The sequence below is a fragment of the Thamnophis elegans genome, chromosome 12 (genome assembly GCF_009769535.1).
Source record: "Thamnophis elegans isolate rThaEle1 chromosome 12, rThaEle1.pri, whole genome shotgun sequence".
Taxonomy (NCBI): Eukaryota; Metazoa; Chordata; class Lepidosauria; order Squamata; family Colubridae; genus Thamnophis; species Thamnophis elegans.
Window position 1 is genome coordinate 10207410 of NC_045552.1, and position 20874 is coordinate 10228283.

At 45.0% G+C, this 20874-nt stretch overlaps 1 protein-coding gene across 1 annotated transcript; it reads left to right on the forward strand.

Annotated features, from left to right (window-relative positions):
* The first annotated feature begins 1957 nt into the window (after window positions 1-1957).
* LOC116515441 (IgGFc-binding protein-like) lies at window positions 1958-19400 on the forward strand. The gene is made up of 10 exons (XM_032227484.1): window positions 1958-2486; window positions 4416-5013; window positions 7826-8383; window positions 9233-9432; window positions 10211-10603; window positions 12520-12803; window positions 13499-13764; window positions 14568-15166; window positions 16760-17322; window positions 18802-19400. The coding sequence occupies exons 3-9, from the start codon at window positions 8143-8145 to the stop codon at window positions 17168-17170; spliced, it is 2394 nt and encodes a 797-aa protein (XP_032083375.1). The 5' UTR covers window positions 1958-2486; window positions 4416-5013; window positions 7826-8142; the 3' UTR covers window positions 17171-17322; window positions 18802-19400.
* The last annotated feature ends 1474 nt before the right edge of the window (window positions 19401-20874 follow it).

Below are 20874 nucleotides of genomic sequence, written 5' to 3' on the forward strand. Positions count from 1 at the left end.
CACTTGTCCAGAGAACAGCCATTATGAAGTCTGCTCCACAGCTTGCCCTGCCAGCTGTCTGGATTCCACCGCTCCCGCTTTTCTGCTCTAAGCCTTGCCGAGAGGGCTGCTCTTGTGACAAAGGCTACATTCTCAGTGGAGGTGCATGCGTGCCTCTGAGCCATTGTGGCTGCACACTAAACAACCAGTATTATGAAGTGAGCAGTGAGGAGATCCTGACAGATTCCTGCAGCAAGAAATGCTTCTGTAGGCAGCCTTCTCACCCTATGGAATGCCAAGAGCATGCGTGCAGGGCTCAGGAAACCTGTAGAGTGGTGGATGGCGTCTTGGGATGCCACGCTGAGGAAGTTGGCAATTCCTGGGTGTTTGGAGATCCCCATTATATCACCTTTGACGGAGTGGCATTTGATTATGAAGGGACATGCACGTACACATTGAGCAGGTACTGTGGCCCTTTGAACAAGTTACCGAGTTTTACTGTCAAAGTGCAGAATGAACATCGGACCTCGTTGGCAGCATCCTGGATCTACCAGGTGGAGGTCGAGGTCTACGGGCAGCAGATTGTTATGATGGCGGATCAGTATGACAAAATACAGGTAAGGTCCTTGTTTAACCACTACTCACTTAGCTACTCCCCGTAATTGAAAATGTGTTCAGCATAAACAGCAAAAGTGCCTGTTGTTTTTGGCCTGTGCCTGCAGAACACAATTCCTTGGCTGAGTTTTGTTTTTGTGTTTTGCTGTGGTTATTATTCAATATCTTCTTCTCACTCTTTGTGGTTTCACCGCAAATGTACCACCAAGTCTCCTTGACAAAACTGCAGACCGTTTTCAAAAAGGGAAGCCACATCAGTAAATATTTATTGAAGGTATAAAAATGTTCATTCCTGAAATAGCTTTGACCAAATCCAAGAATAGCTATAGAAGCTGGAACAGAAAAAAAAAAAATCACCAATCTTGCGTCATATAGAGGCCACATGCTTGAAGTTCGTAGGGTCAGGACGAAACCCTGCATTTAAATTTAATCTAAAGCCATGAAATACATATATATATTCACTCATCATCTGTTTGGCGATATTTAGCCATTCCAACTATAATTGCAATTACTTCTGGTGATTATGAAAGTCTCAAGCCAATCCATTTCAAAGAGTGCCATATTGACAATAGCAATAGCACGTAGATTTATATATGGCTCTATAATGCTTTATAGCCCTTTCTGGCAGTTTACAATGTCAGCATTATTTGCATATGGCTCCCAACAATCTGTCTCCTCATTTTATCGATCTCAGAAGGATGGAAGACTGAGTCAACCCCATCAGGATCGAACTCCAGGCTGTGGGCAGAGTTAGCAGCCTGCCATTGTTGCATTCTAATCATTCTTCTTCTTCTCTTCTTTCTTTCTTCTTCTTCTTTCTTTTCTTCTTCTTCTCTTCTTCTTCTTCTTCTTCTTCTTCTTCTTCTTCTTCTTCCTCTTCCTCTTCCTCTTCCTCTTCCTCCTCCTCCTCCTCCTCCTCTTCTTCTTCTTTCTCCTCCCCCCCTCCCCCTCCTTTTAATTCTTCTTCTTTTTTCCTAGTGTATTCCTGCAGGTGAAGGGTCTGCTTTTCAGATCATTGAACACCACTTTGCATGGTCCAGGGCACAGAGTCCACAGCTTCCATATCTTTGTTGATGGTGTCTTGCCATCTCTGTTTTGGATGCCCGCAAGGTCACTAGCCGTTGACTTCTAGTTGGCAGGCAGTCTTGGCCATGGTGGAAGGTCCTGCTCTCTGGACATATCCATATCAGTGAAGTTGGACTTCTCCCATCTTCTCTATAATTGGTGCCACACCAAAATGTTGTCGAATTCTAATCACTGTGCCCTCAGTGGAAAAGGTATTGCGGTTTATTGTGAATGATAAACAATGCTGCCTTGATTTCTCTTCTCCTTTCCACCTCAGGTGAATGGTCTTCTGGTCAACCTGCCATTTGTTCTTCCAGCAGAAAAGCTCTCTGTTTACTACCATGGCTTTTCCGTGCACGTTCAGACCAATTTTGGTCTCTCTGTCTCTTACGACTGGTCCTACTCCGTATCGATGTCTGTCCCCAAGAGCTATTCTGGGTTGCTTTGTGGTCTGAGCGGGAACTTCAACGGGAATCAGAAGGACGACTTCCAAAACCCCAATGGCGGACTTCTTTTCAGCCCTACCGCTTTCAGCAACAGCTGGAGAGAACCGAATTCCCCTTTCCACTGCACAGTTGTTGGGCTTCCACCCTCCTGTGATGAATCTCAGTACTGGCCTTTGCATTCTTGTGGGATCATCCGTGATCCAAGTGGGCCATTTCAGCTATGCGGTGACCCTGCTACTGCTCGAATCCACTTTGAGAACTGTGTGAAGGACATGTGTGTCACCTCTGGCAGCAGCCTATGCAAAACCCTGGGAGCATATGCTCAGCAGTGCCAAAGCCGTGGAATTGCCCTTCAGCCCTGGAGGGAGAAGACTGGGTGTGGTAAGCTGGTGCAGATTTACAACCCTGGTGTCACAGTAATTGTCAACGTCTAGCTCGAGAATCAGTGGTGGATTCAGCAGTTTGCACCTATTCGGGAGAACCGGTTGGTAACTTTCTAAGCAGTTCGGAGAACCGGTTGTTGGATGAAATCTTTTGTTTTTTCCCACTTTACAAGGCTAATCCTGTAAGGAAGGCAGGAAGGAAACATTCTGGTGTTGTTTCTAGCCTAATCTTTATTGCCCTGCTTACAGAAACTGCCTCTCCGGTTCACCCTTATTACCATTGTAACAACTAAGGCAAAGTGCCCATCAACCTGAGTGACATTGACTTGGCCACGCCCACATGAACACATGACCACCGAGCCCCACCTACCCAGCTGGTCATTAGGGCAGAGAACTGGTTGGTAAATTATTTGAATCCCACCACCCTCGAGAATCCAAATAAAACTCTAGATAGGATCATTCCTTTTTTAAAATAGTTTTTATTAAACATTTTTACCTTAAGCACCCACAAAAGAAAAAAAAACAAGACAAACATAACAATATAAAATAGTTATACCGTCTTCTGTATCGGCATTCACATTTAGCCTTTGTAGTTCTCCATTCTCCATTTCCTTCCTTAAGTAGGATCATTCCATCCCACAAAATCTTACTGTTTGTTGAATACACCGCATAGTAATGTCGAGGCAAAACTAACTCTGAGCTTCCTCAAATACCAGCTCCTAGAATTAAACAATAATTTTCCCAGCCGAACCCCCCAGCCTATCATGTAGTCCATTAAAACAAGTTTTCTTTGTTATGGGAACCGCTGGCTTCAACTCTACACCTGTTACGATGTCCTTGAAAGTGTTTCAGGCTCTCATGGTCTCCAGCAGAATCGTAGAAGTTTCATTTCTCCATCTAACCTATTTGGAAGCAACACCTCCCCCCCCCATTATTCTAATGACAAGTAGAAATGAAGGGGGGCACATAGCTGCCCAAAGTTTCACATTGGACAGTAATATATGCATACTCATGCATAAGGTGGTGCAGTGGTTAGGGTGCAGTACTGCAGGCCACTTCAGCTGACTGTTATCTGCAGTTCAGCGGTTCTAATCTCACCAGCTCAAGGTTGACTCAGCCTGCCATCCTTCCGAGGTGGGTGAAATGAGGATCCAGACTGTGCGAGCGATATGCTGACTCTGTAAACCGCTTAGAGAGGGCTGAAAGCCCTATGAAGCGGTATATAAGTCTAACTGCTATTGCTATTGCTATTGTTATAGAACAGCCTTACTTACCTGGTCACCTTCCAGAAATGTGGGACTGCACCTTTCAATAGCTGCAACCACAGATAAACCCAGAGCATCAGTTAAATACAAATTACTTATGCCCATAGAGGCACAAGGGTATCAAACTCATGACCCGGAGGCCAGATCCGGCCTGTGTGGTGCTTAGATCTGGCCTGTGGGGATGTCCTGGAAACAGCAAAGGACCAGCCTCTGCCAGTGAAAATGGAGCGCGGGAGGGTCGTGTGCAGCACACTCAAGCTCCGTTTTTACCAGCAGAGGGTTGCAGGAGGCCGTCGCAGCTGAAAACGGAGCTCAGGAGCCCATTTTTGCTGGCAGAGCACTTGGGCTGCCACAGGAGCCCCCGACACGAATGACATTGAACTGGCATGCCCAGTCTGCCCCCACCCCAAAAGTCAAACACGCCTGATGCAGCCCTCAATGAAATTGAGTCTGACACCCCTGACATAGACTGTCTCATCAATACTTACAAATATCCCTTAACTCACTAGTTCTCAAGCTTTTCTTCACCACAGACCCCCTTCATTTTTCTTAATTGCTCCTCAGGTTGTCTTCCTCTTCCCTTCGGTAAAGCAATAAGACAGGATTTCTACTTCGGCATTCTCAAATGTTGATATGTGTCCATTTTTTCCCTTCCTCCCCAGAGTTGTTGTGTCCTGCTAACAGCTTTTATGATCTCTGTGGACCTCCTTGCTCGTCCTCTTGTGCCTCCTTAGCCACACCTTCCAACTGTCCGACTGGTTGCGTGGAAGGATGCCACTGCAACCCTGGGTTTGTGCGGAGCGGCGTGGAGTGTGTGGACCAAGATCAATGCGGCTGCACTTACGATGGGAGATACTACCTGGCTGGGGAAAGTTTCTGGCCGGGAGGGATTGCAGGAGCTTCTGTAGTTGTAACAGCACCAGCCATGCTGTGGAATGTGTCAACTCCACCTGCGGTCCCGGAGAGTTCTGCGGCACCTGGAAAGGCACTCATGGGTGCCACAAGCTCTCAGATGGTCTTTGTCAGGTGTCAGGGTATCTTCACTACACCACCTTTGATGGGCAACAGTTTGGATTCCAGGGGACGTGCAAATACGTCTTTGCAGAACTATGTGGAAGCACTGCAGGCTTGCCCTTCTTTAGAGTCGAGGTGAAGAATGAGAAGCGAAGTAACCAGCTGTTGCCCATGACATCAGAAGTGTTTGTTCAAGTGAAGGCCCACCAGATACATCTGCAGAGAGATTTCTGGGGAAACATCAAGGTAAAGATCTTGGGCAAGAGCAGCTTTTTCCGGCTAGGTACCTGTGGGACTAAAACACCCAGAACTCCCTATCCCTGTGATCCAATTTGTAGTCCCTACATACCACCCAGGGTGGGTTGCTCCCAGCGTTACTGCCGGTTCGGTGCACACAAAAATTTTGTGCACGTGCGCTTGCTTCACTCGCGCGCATGCCAGATACGCACTCTAGATGTGGGCGCATTTGCACAAAAATAGGTCTGTGCATGCGTAAAACATTAAAAAAGAAAAAAACATTTGTGCAACTGAAATTGTTCTGCACATGCGCAGAACTGAAAATCAAGATGGCGGCCCTGTAGGGGAGCTGGGTCAGGGACCCAAGCCTGGGTTGCTCCCAGTTCCAGAGACCAGGATGCCAAATCACTACCAGTTTGGCCAAATTAGTCTGAACTAGTAGGAACTGTTAGGTAAGCTCCCCATTGGGAGAGCGAGTGCGTTCAGAGAAGCGTTGTAGAGTTGTGTTGGAGAACATACAAACCAGCATACAGAGACACTGCAGTTTAAGTAGGCTTTTACTTTCGTGGAAATAGAGGTATCAGAGTCCATCAAACAGTCCAAGTCATACACGGATGAGACAGTCAGTCATCAATGTCTTTCAGTTAAGGGATAATCCAAATAATATAGCCCAGTATCATACAAACAGTCTGGTACTCAAAGTTTGCTAGCAGTTGCAAAACTTACAATAGCTCACGGCACTTTCTAACAGCCAGCTTCCAAAACACTCAGAACAGATCAGCCCAGCATCTAACAGACAGAGAGCTAACAGTCATTCTGGCTCCCTCTTATGGCCGATTGAGGAAAACAGCAACCAATCACATTTTACAGTATGATTTAAAGATACAGGTATAGCATGGTTACATGATTTATATATTGCCAACCCAACCATTAGATTTATTCCTAACAGGAACCCACCTCTGATGCCACCATGTTGGGCACCAAGAGGGCACCAAGTTGGAGAGAACTCTTCTAGATATGTCTATGGAGTTTCTCAAATCATCCAGGTCATGGTTGTCCCAGAGGTGCTTCTTCCAAAGACAACTGGATTTTCTTGGTTTTTCCCCCCCTTGAAAACATGTTGCTTCTCATCCAAGAAGCTTCTTCAGTTCTTTAGTCCACTAATTCAGAGAAATAAGAAAATAAGTTGAAAATGAAAATGTAGAGAAAATAGAAAAATACAATGACCTCTTTTGCTTTTGAGAGGTTATCCCAATCTTGTCTGTTTAGTTCAGTGTTTGTTTTCAACAGAAGAAACACACAAGCAGGACATCTAAGGAACAACTTTCTTTGTAGCTTGAGGTCTCAGAGAAACACACACTCCAAATAAGGTTGTTCGATATAAACGCCATAAGCTGAAAGCTGTTGAGCAACCTGACCTGTTGATAAAGTTAACGTTGTAGAAAGCCACCTAAAACACTAGCTGGCACCATGACACGTTCCACAAGAAAACTGTTTTCTTTTTTCTTTTGTGGTAGTCGGCATGAGGACCTGAAATTTTAGACTCTCTCTTGACCTTGGAAGGCCAACGGGCTGGTGGGGCTGGGGCTGGTGGGGCTGGGGAGGCATGGCCATGGTGGGTGTGACATGGGGCTCATGTTGGGGGCACCTGTGGTGGCCAAGTGCTAAGGTAGGTCTTCCCTGAGACTCTCCTTCCTTCCTTCCTTCCTTCCTTCCTTCCTTCCTTCCTTCCTTCTCCTTCCTTCCTTCCTTCCTTCCTTCCTCCCTCCTCCCTCCCTCCCTCCTTCCTTCCTTCCTTCCCTTTCTTCTTTTTTGTTCTCTCTTCCTTCTCCTTCCTTCTTCCTTCCCCTCTTTCCTTATTTTCTTTGTCTTTCCTCTTTCCCTTTCTCCTTTCCTGTCCCTTCTTGGATGCTCAAATGCAAAAGGGGAAACACTGAGTTTGTTTGGCTAGCACTTTGCCAGCAAAACCGGAGCTCGGGAAGGCTGCATATGTGCCGGCCTCCTGCAGCCCTTTGCCAGCAAAAACAGAGCTCAGTTTGTGTGGTGTGGTGTGTGTGCACGCACGTGTGCACACCCCCAAGTTCCATTTTTGCTAGCAGAGGCACTGCGGGCCAGTCCTTTGCTATTTCCAGGCAGGCTCCACTGGCCGGATCTAAGCACCCCGTGGGCTGGATCTGGCCTACAGGCCTTCAGTTTGACACACCTGGCTTAAAACCTGCTTAAAAACCTGCTCACTTGAAACAACCAAATAACAACTGAGATTTACTAAGCTTACAAGCGCTTACAGTGAGCATCAGCCTCCCAAGAAATCATTGGCAGTTTGTTGAGCAATCCTAAGCAAAGATAGACCACAACTTATATACCTTTGGCCTACTACATTTCAAAGAAGAAGACAAAGGACAAGGCCAGACATGGTGTCAATTGCAGCATGACATTGGAATGCTTTTGATAAACCTATTTGAATGGCCTTCTCATTATTTGTCCATTCCTACTAGGTCAGCATGCTAGCTATACTATTGATTTCTTTTAATGGAAGTGATACACAATCAAGGGGAAAATAATCCATAAGGACATAGAAGTGGCTGACAGGCTGGTTTTCTACCACAGTGTGGTGCAAGTGGAGAAGGGCAAAAGAAAGGGTGGATTGGTGAATGAAAGAGGGCAGCACAAAAACAAAGGAGAGAGAAAGGGAAGGTTCTCCCGCGGAGAAGCATCTTAACCTTTAAAGCTTCTTCGGATGAGTAAAAATAGATGTTTGTTCTTGGGGGGACTTCCAAATTAACCAGCCTTTCTGTCTTTCATCTTTGCTTCTTCAAATCAGGTCAACGGAGCAACTGTCAATCTCCCAGTGAACCTCAATCAAGGAGAGACCGTCATTTTCCAGCATGGAGCGTATGTCATTCTGAAAACAACATTCAACCTGGTTGTGAGCTACGATCTGATGCAAAACCTCTTCGTCGTCCTTCCTCCCCAATACATGGGACAAACCTGTGGGCTCTGTGGGAATTTCAACCGGGTTGCCCACGATGACTTTGCGATGCCCAACGGCTCGTTAGCAATGGATGGCTTCCATTTTGCGGCCAGCTGGAATTCCGAGAGTAGCTGTAAGGATGTCTCTCCTCCTGGTTCTTACTCAGAATGTTTGGAGAAGGAACAGCTCCTCCAGGCGAAATACAAATGCTGGATCATTCAAAATCCCCAGGGCCCTTTGCTTCTTGTCATTCCCAGGTTACTCCAGAGCCCTACATGCGTGACTGCATGTTGGACCTTTGCATCTCTGCCTTGGAACACAGTGTATGCCACTCCATTCAGAACTACGCAGCAGCCTGCCAACGACAAAATGTAAACATTTCTGCCTGGAGGAACGAGAGTTTCTGCTGTATGTATCTCATCCCTTCATCCTACATGCCATTTTGTTTTCGTACTACTGTATGAGATCTAGGAAGACTAGATATAGATAATGCTCCCCTTCAGGAGATAAATACACTTTTTAGAAAAACGTGCTTTCTGAATCTAGCACCAGACCTCCCATGAAGACCCATCTTATCATGTTCTGGTAACGGTCCCCTACTGTTGTCATCTAGAGCTTGGGTGGACCATATGTAGCTTTCCAAATGTTGTTGCATTGCAGGCGGTGGGCTTGGGCCTGTTTGGCTTGAATTGTGAGCAATAAGCACCATTTCAGGATCAGTGGTGGGATTCCAAATCTTTTCCCACTGGTTCTATGAGAGTGCGCTTTGCGTGTGTGCACAGCACTCAAAGAATCACCCTCGGTGTCAGCGCTGGTGGGCTGAGCTGTGTTTTAGCTCAGCTCAGGTGTGGCAATGCGCAAATCAACTAAGCTAAAAAACAAGGGAATATAGGACAGGGAATGACGCAGGTGGGAGGGCCCAACCAGAGGTGGTATTTGCCAGTTCTTGGAACTACTCAAAGTTTCAGCGATCGGTTCTCCCAAACCGGTCCAAACCGGCTGAATACCACCTCTGTTCAGGATCCTGTACATCTTATTAATCTGGAGGCTTCAGATAACAACTTTCTTTAGCCTAATTTACTGTTGTAGGAATGGCCAAAACCAGTATCTCCTACTCTTTCTAGCACACGTTCACTCTTCTCTCCCCCCTCTCCCTACTTAAAAAAAAAAACAGATCTGGACTTCTACTCATAGGTTCTCCCAACTGATATCTGGAAATTGCTGCTTCTCAGATTATCCCATTCTTTCCCCCTCTAGATTTTCAGTGCTCAGAACGTAGTCACTACAAGCTCTGCAAGAACTCTGTGGATAAAGAATGTTCTGCTAGTTGGCTTCAGGATATCCAAGGTACCGCTTGCTCCGAAGGATGTGTCTGTGATGATGGGTACTATCAGAGTGTCGACAAGTGTGTCCAGCTGGAACAGTGCGGTTGCACGCATGATGGACGCTATTATAAAGTAAGTAGGATTCCTCATCAAAGCCAACATTTTGTAATGTGGTGGAACATATACTTTGCTTGCCGAAAACATTTTTGGGGAAATTAGGAGTGAAGAAGTTGAGGAGAAAATGCCCTAAATCAGATGCCATCTTCTCAGTAAGCCCTGCAGAACAATCTGGAAAGTTGAATAGAGCAAAGGAGACTCAATGAACATTAGAAAGGGGCAACATGAATGGAAGGTAGCCGTGACGATGTTTGTGATGCTGCTTTTCTTGTTTCCTTTTTTTCTTTAGTATTATGAGTTATATTCATCATGTGCAAAAAATAAATATAAAAATATTAATTTAATTAATTTGAGCTAAAGGTCAAGGTTATTTTTCATCCCAACATTCAGCACTTTGAATCCATCCTAATACAGGTTTATTTCAGCTTGTCCATAAAGATCCATTTGTTCAGTAACAATCATGTTCTTGCCTTTGTTCTCACCATTTGCTAATTTGACCACATCTAAATGTGTCATTTATCAATTAGCAAGATACGTCTTTTTTTCTGCGGAAGGACTAATAACTCCCTGGGCTATTATTAATGAAGAAATTATCCAGTAGATCTTACAAGACAGAATTCTAACACAATTCCTTTTGGCTAAAATTATGACTTATAGCCTTGTCAGACGCCTAATTTTCTCAATAGTTTGAATGGAGTATCTTTCCGATCTTTACACAACACAAAAAATATTGAAAAACACCCGCTCTGTTTTCACTGCATCTTCCATATTGACCTCTATGTTCTCCGTGCAGATTGGAGAGCACATCTGGCTGCCGGGTTGTGCTAAAAAATGCCATTGTGACCCCCGTGGCAATTTTCGCTGTTTCCCAGCTAGATGCAAGATGGATCAACAATGCACATTGAAGGGGGGGCAGTATGGCTGCCACAGTCTCCTGACCACCTGCGTCATCACAGGAGATCCTCATTATTTCACCTTTGATGGTGCACTGGTGCACTTCCAGGGTATCTGTGACTATGAGGTCTCTCACACTTGCAACTCCACTCTGGATTTCTCCTTCCGAGTTGTCATCGAAAACCGACACTTCCAGAATCCCAGAGTTTCCTTTGCTTACCGGGTGGAAATCTGGTTTCAGATGCACCAATCAAGTTTCCATGTTTTCCTTGAGCGAGGCAAAGCTGTCCATGTGAGTAGCGATAGACTCATTGACTTATGGACTCATAGAATCATAGGGCTGAAAGGGACCTTGGAAGTCTTCTAATCCAACTCCCTGGACAGGGATATCAAACTCAAAGCCCGGGGACCAGATCCGGCCTGTGGTGGCTTAGATCTGGCCCACGGGGCCACTCTGGAAACAGTGAAGGACCATGTGGCTCTGCCAATGAAAATGGAGCTTGGGAGGGTCGTGCATGGCCCTCCCAAGTTCCATTTTCACTGGCAGGGGTTGCAGGAGGTTATCACAGTCAAAAACGGAAGTTGGGAGCCACTTTTTTCTGGCACAGCGCTTTGGCCACCACCGCTCCCCCAACACAAGTGATGTCAAGCTGGTCATGCCCACCACGGCCATGCCCATCATGCCCCCCCAAGGTCAAATGCAACCCTGATGTGGCCTTCAATGAAATTGAGTTTGACACCCCTGCCCTAGGAGATCTTGTGTCATCCTGTACAAATGTCCAATCATTTCTTTCTAGAAAACCTGGAGCACCCACAATTCCAGGAAGCAAGATGTTCCATTGATTAAACAACTTTTGTTGTTATTGTGGGTCACATATTAATTTGGGGAAAGCAAACGAAGTGAGTTTACTTTAAAAAAAATCCAAATCCCAAACCAGTGCTTCCCAAAGGTATTACCTATTGGGTAAATTATCCAAAATTGGGTAAAAGTTTTTGACACACAAACCCATGACCCAATGACACCAGGTATAGGGATTTTGCATACTTTGGGTAAAAAGGACTTTCTGATGAGCAGTTTTGGGTCAATAAAGGAAAATATGGGAAGCACCATGCTAGAACATCTCTGCTTGGTTGCTGACAGGGTTGGGTCAACTCCTTGTTTAGCAACATAGCCAGTCATTCAGAGAAGACAAAGTTTTTTCCTTCTGTCCTGACCACTTTTTAGAGAGGCACGATTGAGAGTGTTTTAACAAACTGCATCTCTATTTGGTTGGGTGGCAGCAGCGCCTCAGATAGAAAGGCCATACAGAGAGTGGTGAGGACAGTCGAGAAGATTATAGGAAGCTCACTTCCTGTTATTCAGGATACTGCTTATAAGCATTGTTAGAGACCACATATACCCACTTTATGGTCTTTTTCTATTGCTCCCCTCTGTGACGAGATTTCTAAGTATCTATAGCAGGACTGCCAGAGTCTATAACAGCTTTATTTCCTAGGCCATCCATCTGGCAAACTCACAGGATTCTTTCTTTTCGCCATGTACATGTATGCATCCGATCTAGACTGTGTTGTTTCTCTGTTTCACATAATATATGTGGGTACATGCATAATTTTGTATTTATTTACTTTGTTATGGTTTATGTATTTATTGGAGCTGGTGACCCTTTGAGAGCTGTATGCAACAAAATGTCATTTTTTTTAAATTGAAAATTTTGAAAAAAAAAACTTTTACAAATATTTACCTCCCTTCCCCTACCCTCCCCCCACCCCACCCCCCAACCTTCCCCCCTCCAGGCTTTCCAGAACCAATACAGGGTATAAATCTTTAACAAAGATATTCTAAGATAAACTTTAAAAAAAAGTTAGTATCATCTTTCATTTGAGCTTTAACTCCTCTTTGCTAGGCTAGCTCTAAACAGATTATATCATTCATTGTTTAGTCATAAACTATCTGGAATTTCTTAGTCCCATATTTATTTTGAGTATAGTCAATTCATCTTCTCCACTCCAGTTTATAGCTCTCATTTGGTCATATACTGATATTTTAGCCATCTCTGCTAGGTTTGTTACTTTTAATGTCCATTCTTGAATAGTAGGCAAATGTCATTTTAATGTATGCCGATTATTGCACATTCAAAATGATAATAAAGTTATTCTGAGTCTTAACTTAGCACTGCAGGAACTTTTACAGTATTTCTTTTATCAAAGGTTAATGGCAAAAGAACCCAACTACCGGCCAATGTAGGGTCCATTGCTCGGATCCTGAGAGTGAGGAATATGTTGACCGTGAGAACCAAAGCTAATGTGGAAATCCAGTTCAACGGGCAAGTAGTGTCTTCATACGTGTGGGTCCAGAGTATCAGAATCAGCTGTGTGGCATGTGCGGCAACTTCAACGGTGATGCTTCGGATGATAAACTTTTACCCTGGAGACAAAGCCCTGAGTGATGCCCAGTTTGGAAATGCTTGGATATCCAACACCAGCTCTGTACGGTAGGATGAGCCTTTTTCTCTCCCCATCTGAAAAGCTAGAGCGCCCTGGAATCGGAAGAGCCAGAAATTCTGATGGTCCCAATAGATTGCGGGATATCAGGACAACAGCATTTGAGAAGAACAGTGTTTCAAAAAGAGTAATTAAAACGTTTTAATCAAATAGATCAGCTAGTCCTTTACCGACAGCTCAGTCTCTTGGGTGATGAGTAATGATGCTGTCAACCCTGAAGCTGATCTGATTGAAGCCATTTTGAACTGCTTTAAGTGTTGCAACACTGGAGTCGAGGGATAGACAGGGGGGAATTGAGATTGAGAGGAATCTGTAGCCAAAACAATATTTTCTCTTGGGAACCAAGGACATTCTCACACCTGGTCAGAGGAAGGTGGGGTGATGCTACCCGGTTGCCAGTCTACACCGTAATGGGACCATGTGACTGATTATTTTGAGAAAGTAGAAAAACTTTTACTTTTCATTAGGTGAAAACCATGGGGGGCTTCAGAGTCGGTTTTCACCAGATATATGCCAATATGATAACTTTTAGAGTTGGTTTTCCACCAGCTGTGTTGATATAATGTATCCAATAGACATTTTCTTTGAGGAATCTACCTGCCTCGGAGTTTTGCTTGGTATGGATTTATTATTTGGAACTCTGACCTATACCTTTGTAACTCTTTTCTTTGTCTATCTTTTTCAGCTGTAAGAACGACACCAAAGACCTTATTCCTTGTCCAAATCAACACAAGTACAGACAAATGTGTGCGATCTTAATTAACAGCTCAGGGCCTTTCTCCGAATGTCACTGGCTCAATAACCCAGACTTGTATTATGAATCCTGCGTCTATGATTTATGTCAGTACGGATTGGGCAATCGCATGTTCTGCATGGCCATTGAAGCTTATGATGAAATGTGCACCATTACTGGGGTGAAGGTGATGGACTGGCGACAGGCAACAGGATGCAGTAAGCAAAATAAGAAGGGTGGTTTTCCATTAGGAAAATGTCTGTAGATGTATTTGAAAGTCAAGGTGCGACCACTGTATATAACATCTGCCCTTGGAAATGATGGTTATCACGAATGACAGCAAGTGACCATATCTGATCATTCGATATACTGTACGATATTAAACTATCATACAAATTGTCAAGTTTGTACTATCCCACTTAGTTTTTATTGTCAGGCAAAAGCAATAGCAATAGCAGTTAGACTTATATACCGCTTCATAGGGCTTTCAGCCCTCTCTAAGCGGTTTACAGAGTCAGCATATTGCCCCCACAATCTGGGTCCTCATTTTACCCACCTCGGAAGGATGGAAAGCTGAGTCAACCCTGAGCTGGTGAGATTTGAACCGCCGAGCTGCAGAACTAGCAGTCAGCTGAAGTGGTACTGCACCCTAACCACTGCACCACTCGGTTCCAGCAACTGGAACTAGTCTCAACCATAAACTTTATATGAAAAGTTTGAATATACTTTATTTCTGAATTAGTCTCAGCCAGAAACTTTATTGTTAGTCGCCTGTTTTACAAGAATCTCACCAGACTGACTGTATTCCCCTGGGAACGGTCAGATAAGATTTCAGGGATTCTGGGGTGAAGTCACTGTGTCACTTTCTCCAGCGAAAAGACTCTAAACTCAACCCCCTCTTAACACCACCTTCCAGTCTAGCCGGAGATTCTACCCGATATATGTTACAAAAATATGTTGGGCGCATTGTTTTGCCTGATGGCTGGTGCACTCCCAAACCCATTGGATCTTGTTTTTTCAGGCATCACCTGTCCAGTTAACAAGTACTACGACTTTTGCGGCCCAGCTTGTCCTGCCACATGTGCCAACCTCCAGGCCCCTGCCCTTTGCAAAAAACCTTGCGTCCCGGGCTGCATCTGCAGGGAAGGCTATGTCCTGAATGCCGGCGTCTGCATACCTCTGAAACTCTGTGGCTGCACGCTGAATGGCCGCTATTACCAGCTGGGAGAACGAGTGATCCTGGGGGACGCTTGTAACCAAAGATGCATCTGCGTGCAAGCTGCTCACCCGATGGAATGTCAGGAACTAGCCTGCAAAGCTCAGGAAATGTGCAAAGTTGTGGATGATGTACGGGGTTGTTACCCAATGACATTTGGCCTGATGCAACTATATGGCCCTTCAAACTACGTCACTTTTGATGGTGTTCCTTTTAGTTTTCAAGGGGCCTGCAAATACACCCTCGTTTCATACTGTGGCCCTGCAGGAAAGCTTCCCAGCTTCAACATTCAAGTATTAAATATGCATAAGGAGTCTGTCTTGGTATCCTGGATAAAACAGTTGGAACTTGAAATCTATGGGGAGAAAATAATTGTAGCAAAAGGGCAGCATGGCTTAATAAAGGTAAGAGTACTGTAAATTCTAACTAGTTGGTTTGGTTTGGTTTGGTTTAATTTTATTTGTATGCCGCCCTTTTCCCTGAAGGGACTCAGGGCGGCTCACAACTCAAAAAGGGAGGGAAATACAAATACAAATAGAATAACAAAAACATAAAAACCATACATAGTTAAAAGCACAACAATCATACCATTCGAAGTGGGGCAGCGAGTCTTTAGCCCCAGGCCTGTCGGAACAGCCAGGTTTTAAGGGCTTTGCGGAAGGCCTGGAGGGTGGTGAGGGTATGAATCTCCACAGGGAGTTCGTTCCAGAGGGTCGGCAGCCACAGAGAAGGCTCTCCTCCGGATAGTCGCCAGTCGACACTGGCTGGCTGATGGAATTCGGGAGGCCTAGTCTGTGGGATCTAATTGGTCTAGTGGAGGTAATTGGCAGTAGGCGGTCTCTCAAGTATCCAGGTCCAATACCATGAAGGGCTTTGTAGGTGACGACTAGCACCTTGAAGCGTACCCGGAGATCAACAGGTAGCCAGTGCAGCTCGCGGATATAGGTGTTACGTGGGTGAACCGAGGCGCACCCACGATCGCTCGCGCGGCTGCATTCTGGACAAGCTGAAGTCGCCGAATACTCTTCAAGGGCTGCCCCATGTAGAGCACGTTGCAGTAATCCAGTCTGGAGGTCACAAGGGCACGAGTGACTGTTGTGAGAGCCTCCCGGTTCAGGTAGGGGCGCAACTGGTGCACCAGGCGAACCTGGGCAAATGCCCCCTGGTCACAGCTGACAAATGTTTCCATAGGGATAACTGTAGGGTCTAAACAACTGCCTTATAAAGAGTTTCATAGCAAAGCTATGAAATCTAATACTGCTTTTATTCAACATGGCTGCTGCATCTCTGTGCTGCACGCTTTATGGATGGGACTTAAAGGAAAGCGGTGGCTCACAGCTCCTAAATTGTACAAGAGACTCTTTCTGCCCAGGAAGAGCAGCAGCGGAGAGAATCAGCCGCTACCCTGGAGAGCAAAGATGGAGCGGAGGCTGCTCGGTCAACAGTTGCCGCGTGGCAAAAACTGCCCATGTGCGGAAGCTGTGAGCGTGCACATGTGCACACACCAGTGGTGGGTTCTGGATCCTGTCGCAACCAGTATGCTTCGATGTGGCTGGGTATCCACCTCGGGCATGTGTGCTGTGCATGCGTGCACATGCACATGGACCCATTGCCTGCGATATTCCAGATGCTCTGTGGAGGTCGCTCAGGTGCCGTACGCTGCGTGCATGTGCACAAATGGCCTGGTTGTCTTAAAAGCAGGTAAGGAACATGGGTGGGCCCACCAAAAACTGTTCCGGTACAGTGGCCGCTTCTCCCAGCTGCCACCAGTACGCCCGTACCGGGCATTCCGGCCGGAACCCACCCATGCGTTCACATTTTTGGCAAACCGGTTGTTAAGTGGGTTGAATCCCACCACTGCATTTACCCAAGAAGAAGGGTAATTTTCCATCCAGTGATACATCTATCTTGTCACTGAAGATGGAAGGTGTATAGATTAATGAAATGAACCTATCTATGAATTTGACAAGGATATTTTTCCCCTGGCTTTGTCTTAGGTGAATGGCCTCCTAATGAATCTGCCCATCACCCTTGCGATGGGAAAACTCTATGCCTATTCTACTACTGCCTTCCTCACTATTGAGACCGATACGGGCCTCTCTGTTTCCTATGATTGGTCTCACCACGTGTCAGTTTCAGTTCCTGAAATTTACTCGAGGTCCCTCTGTGGCCTTGGCGGAGATTTCAACCAGAATTGCCACAACGACTTCAGGACTCCCAGAGGTTTGGTGGTTCAGGATCCAGAGACTTTGGCAACAGCTGGAAAGATTCTGGCTCCCCATTCCACTGCGCAGCTGTCGGGCCTTTACCAAATTGCAGTGAAACGGAATTGGCCCAATACCGATCTCTGGATTATTGTGGACTCATTCGTGATACGAATGGGCCATTTCAAGACTGTCATGACCTAATGGAGGCTCAGTCTTACACAGAGCATTGTGTCAAGATCCTATGCACAACACGGGGCAGCCACAAGATTCTGTGTGAAGTGCTATCTACGTATGCCCAGAGATGTCAAGCAAACCACATCAAGATTCAGCCATGGGGAAAGATCACAGGTGTGGTAAGTGATATTCATAGAAAGACTGGTTTTATAAACAGAAACATTTGTGCAGGTTTGCAGATGAAATATGGTGTCTGTTAGACATGGCATTCCACTGTCAGAGAATCTCGCTTCTCTTTCTGTAAAATAGTTTTTAAAGAAAAAGGAAGAAAGCGTGAGAGAGAGAGAAAGAAAAAAAAGAAAGAAAGTGGATGGATGACTATATCGTTTGTGTGTGAATCAGACCTTCACTCCTGTCAACCTGCACTGGAACAATGAACAAGCAAAATATTTGGAAGGAAGTGTGTAACAACATCACATAACAACAACTGTGTGTTTTAAATGAAAATCCTTTTTATGAATGAAAGCAAATATATGTGTCCCAGGATAATGTTGCAAGATCCAATCTGGGAATCAACTCTGAAGCGAACCTGCTGAAGCCATCTTTTGCTGCCTCATAGTTGTCACGAACCTTGAGAGGGGGAAGGGAAGGGGGAAATAGATAGACTGCGTAACGGTCAAAACGGAAAGTTTTCTCATGGGAACCAAGGTCATCTCAACAGGTGGCAATTGAAGGGGAGAGAATGACCAAGTAGCCGGCCAGCTACTTTCACTGGACACTGTGACTGGTGACATCTAGGAGGGGGAAACTCTTTTAATTAGGGAAAAACCACAGGAACTTTTAGAGTTGGTTTTCCACCAGCTGTGCTGATATAATGTATCCAATAAACATGTTCTTTGAGGAATCTACCTGCCTGAGAGTTTTGCTTTTGGCGGACACATTATTCGGCATGCTGACGTTGAATCAGTCACCAGGACCAGCTGTTTAATCTTCCAAACTTTTGGATTTGTGCTCGAGTCTGAAAACAAACCAATCAACCAACAGGAAGGTACCCAGTGGTGGGATTCAAAATTTAACAACCAGTTCTCTGCCCTAATGACCATCTGGGTAGGTGGGGCTCGGTGGTCATGTGACTGGGTGGGCAGGACAACTCAAGGTCACTCACGTCGATGGGTGCTTCGCCTTAGCTGTTACAATGTAGTAAGGGTTAACCAAGAGGCTGTTTCTGTAAGCAGGTCAATAAAGATTAGGCTAGAAGCAACACTAGAATGTTTCCTTCCTGCCTTCCTTACAGGATTAGCCCTGTAAAGTGGAAAAAAAAAAGGAGATTTCTTCCAACAATCGGTTCTCTGAACTACTTAGAAAGTTACCAACCGGTTCTCTCGAATCGGTGCGAACTGGCTGAGTCCCACCACTGAAGGTACCACATAAATACGAATAGCCCAGAGCACATATTCCAGTAGAGAGAAGTTCCCTGAAGATGGGCTCCAGCACAAGTTCAAAAGCTCGGAAGACCAAACCTCTGGTCTCAGCGACCGACGCAGATTGGATCTTGCAAAAATAATTTTCATTACTCTTCCTACTCCTTTGTCCCCATTATATTAATTCCAAAATCTGTCTTTGGCATTAAAACAAACCATTCAATCTTTTGCATTTAGAGTTGACTTGCCCGGAGAACAGCCGTTACGTCTTTTGCGGTTCTCCCTGCCCTGCCTCTTGCGCCCAACCCACTGGACCTCCAAACTGTTTCCAGAACACGTGCGTAGAAGGATGCCAGTGTGAAGCGGGGTTTGTGCTGAGTGGCACGGACTGCGTGCCGTGGGAACGGTGTGGCTGCACCTACAACGGACGGTATTACTTGAAAGGGGAAACCTTCTTCCTGGAAGGAGAAAACTGTAAAAAAAAGTATCGGTGTGATGGCGCCATCTCTGCCATTGAAGCTGATGGGTCCTTCTGCGGCCTGGAACAATTCTGTGGCACTCAGAAGGGAGTGTATGGTTGCCACACGTTGGCAGATGGCACATGTCAAATTTCTGGATTTCTTCACTACACCACCTTTGACGGACAACCGTACAGCTTCCAAGGCACCTCTATGTACGTCTTGGTGGAACTGTGCCCAATGTCCAAGATTTTACCCTCTTTCAGAGTTGAAGTGAAGAATGAGAAGACACCTAAGAGGCTTTCCCCTGAGATATCAATGGTACTGGTTCTAGTGGACAACACCCAGATATATCTGCAGAGAGGGCACCACGGGAGGGCCTTGGTAAGGACCATTTTACCTATTTGTGATCTCAAAGGATGGGGTGGTTTCAAGCGTGTTTTTCATTTATTGTTGTATTCCAAGCGGACACGTATTTTAAAAACAAGAGTGTTAAAAACATCCTCCTTTAGCCTCTGAGAGGGTAACCCAAGAACCATAGAATTTATTACTTTATAAGTCTGAGGTTTGAGCTTTAATTTTAGAGGAGAAATATCTCCGTCACTTCCAGCTTTGGAGGGCTATATGGGAAACTCTGATATTGAGAAGGCTAGCAAAAAAAAAAGTAAATAAGTTTACATTGCAATTCTATATATACCTTTGTCAAAGAAATGTCCGCTGATAAAATAGAAATTACATCTTTAGTTCCATAACATCGTGTTTTGACAATGATATTGCACAATAATATGAATTACTTGGATTCTTCAAATCATATGAATTGGCAAAGAAAGAAAGAAAGAAAATATCCTTCAAGCATGTTTCTGAGTTTTCTCTCTAAAAATGTGTTCAGGAAGGGTGTCTTCTTATTCTCTTAATATTAATGTCATATGTGGTAGCATTATTGGAACTAATAAAGTTTTCCCCCTCTCCATGATCTCAGGAGAACTGTCTATTCATGGTTCCTGTTTTAATTTATGTTCCTTTGAGAGAACATCTGCCACTTTTGGTTCTCCACTATTTAACTCTATGCTTCCTTGTTATTTTTGCCACACATGTAATATCCATTGATGTTGCAGAGTGAGTACATTTTGAAAGGTTTTCTCCTTCAGTTCAACTGCCATTACTTTTCATTAGGTGCCACAGCTTATTTTGACTAGAGCCATCATAGGAGGACAATCCTCTGCATGTCCACTTCAGGGCTTATGGGTCCACACTGTTTTGGAGTAAAGATCTATCATGAATGAGGTTGAGGGCCACTAGGAGAGGCTGTGAACCCTAAGGCTTCAGAGTCTCCAATATGCCACCATATTTGGAACGTGTTTATAATAGTAGATCTTTAAATTGTAAATAAGCTTAAAGGAGATATGCAAAAAGGCCTCTGAATCTTCATCCCTGAATCTATCTTTATCTATAAATGCTCCCTAATCAATGTAAGGATCTCCTCCTCCCTCCTCCTCCTCCTCCTCCTCCTCCTCCTCCTCCTCTCTCTCTCCTCCTCCTCTCTTACTCTCTTACACAGACAGACAGACAGACAGACAGACAGACAGACAGACAGACAGACAGACACAGACAAATACATGTCAGGGTTAGCCTCTGCAACTCCTGATGCCTTGACACAATATTAGGGGTATCTAAATTCCTTCTTTCTAAACTCCTTTAGTATCCCATAAAGTCAGTTTCCTAGCAATCTGATCACTGTTTTTCTTTCCCATCATGCCCCATATTGGCCCTGCACCAGAAATTACAGGGAATTAAAATATTGGCTTTGTACAATTGACTGCGATCATCCAGTTCTGAGTCAGGAAAAAAAACA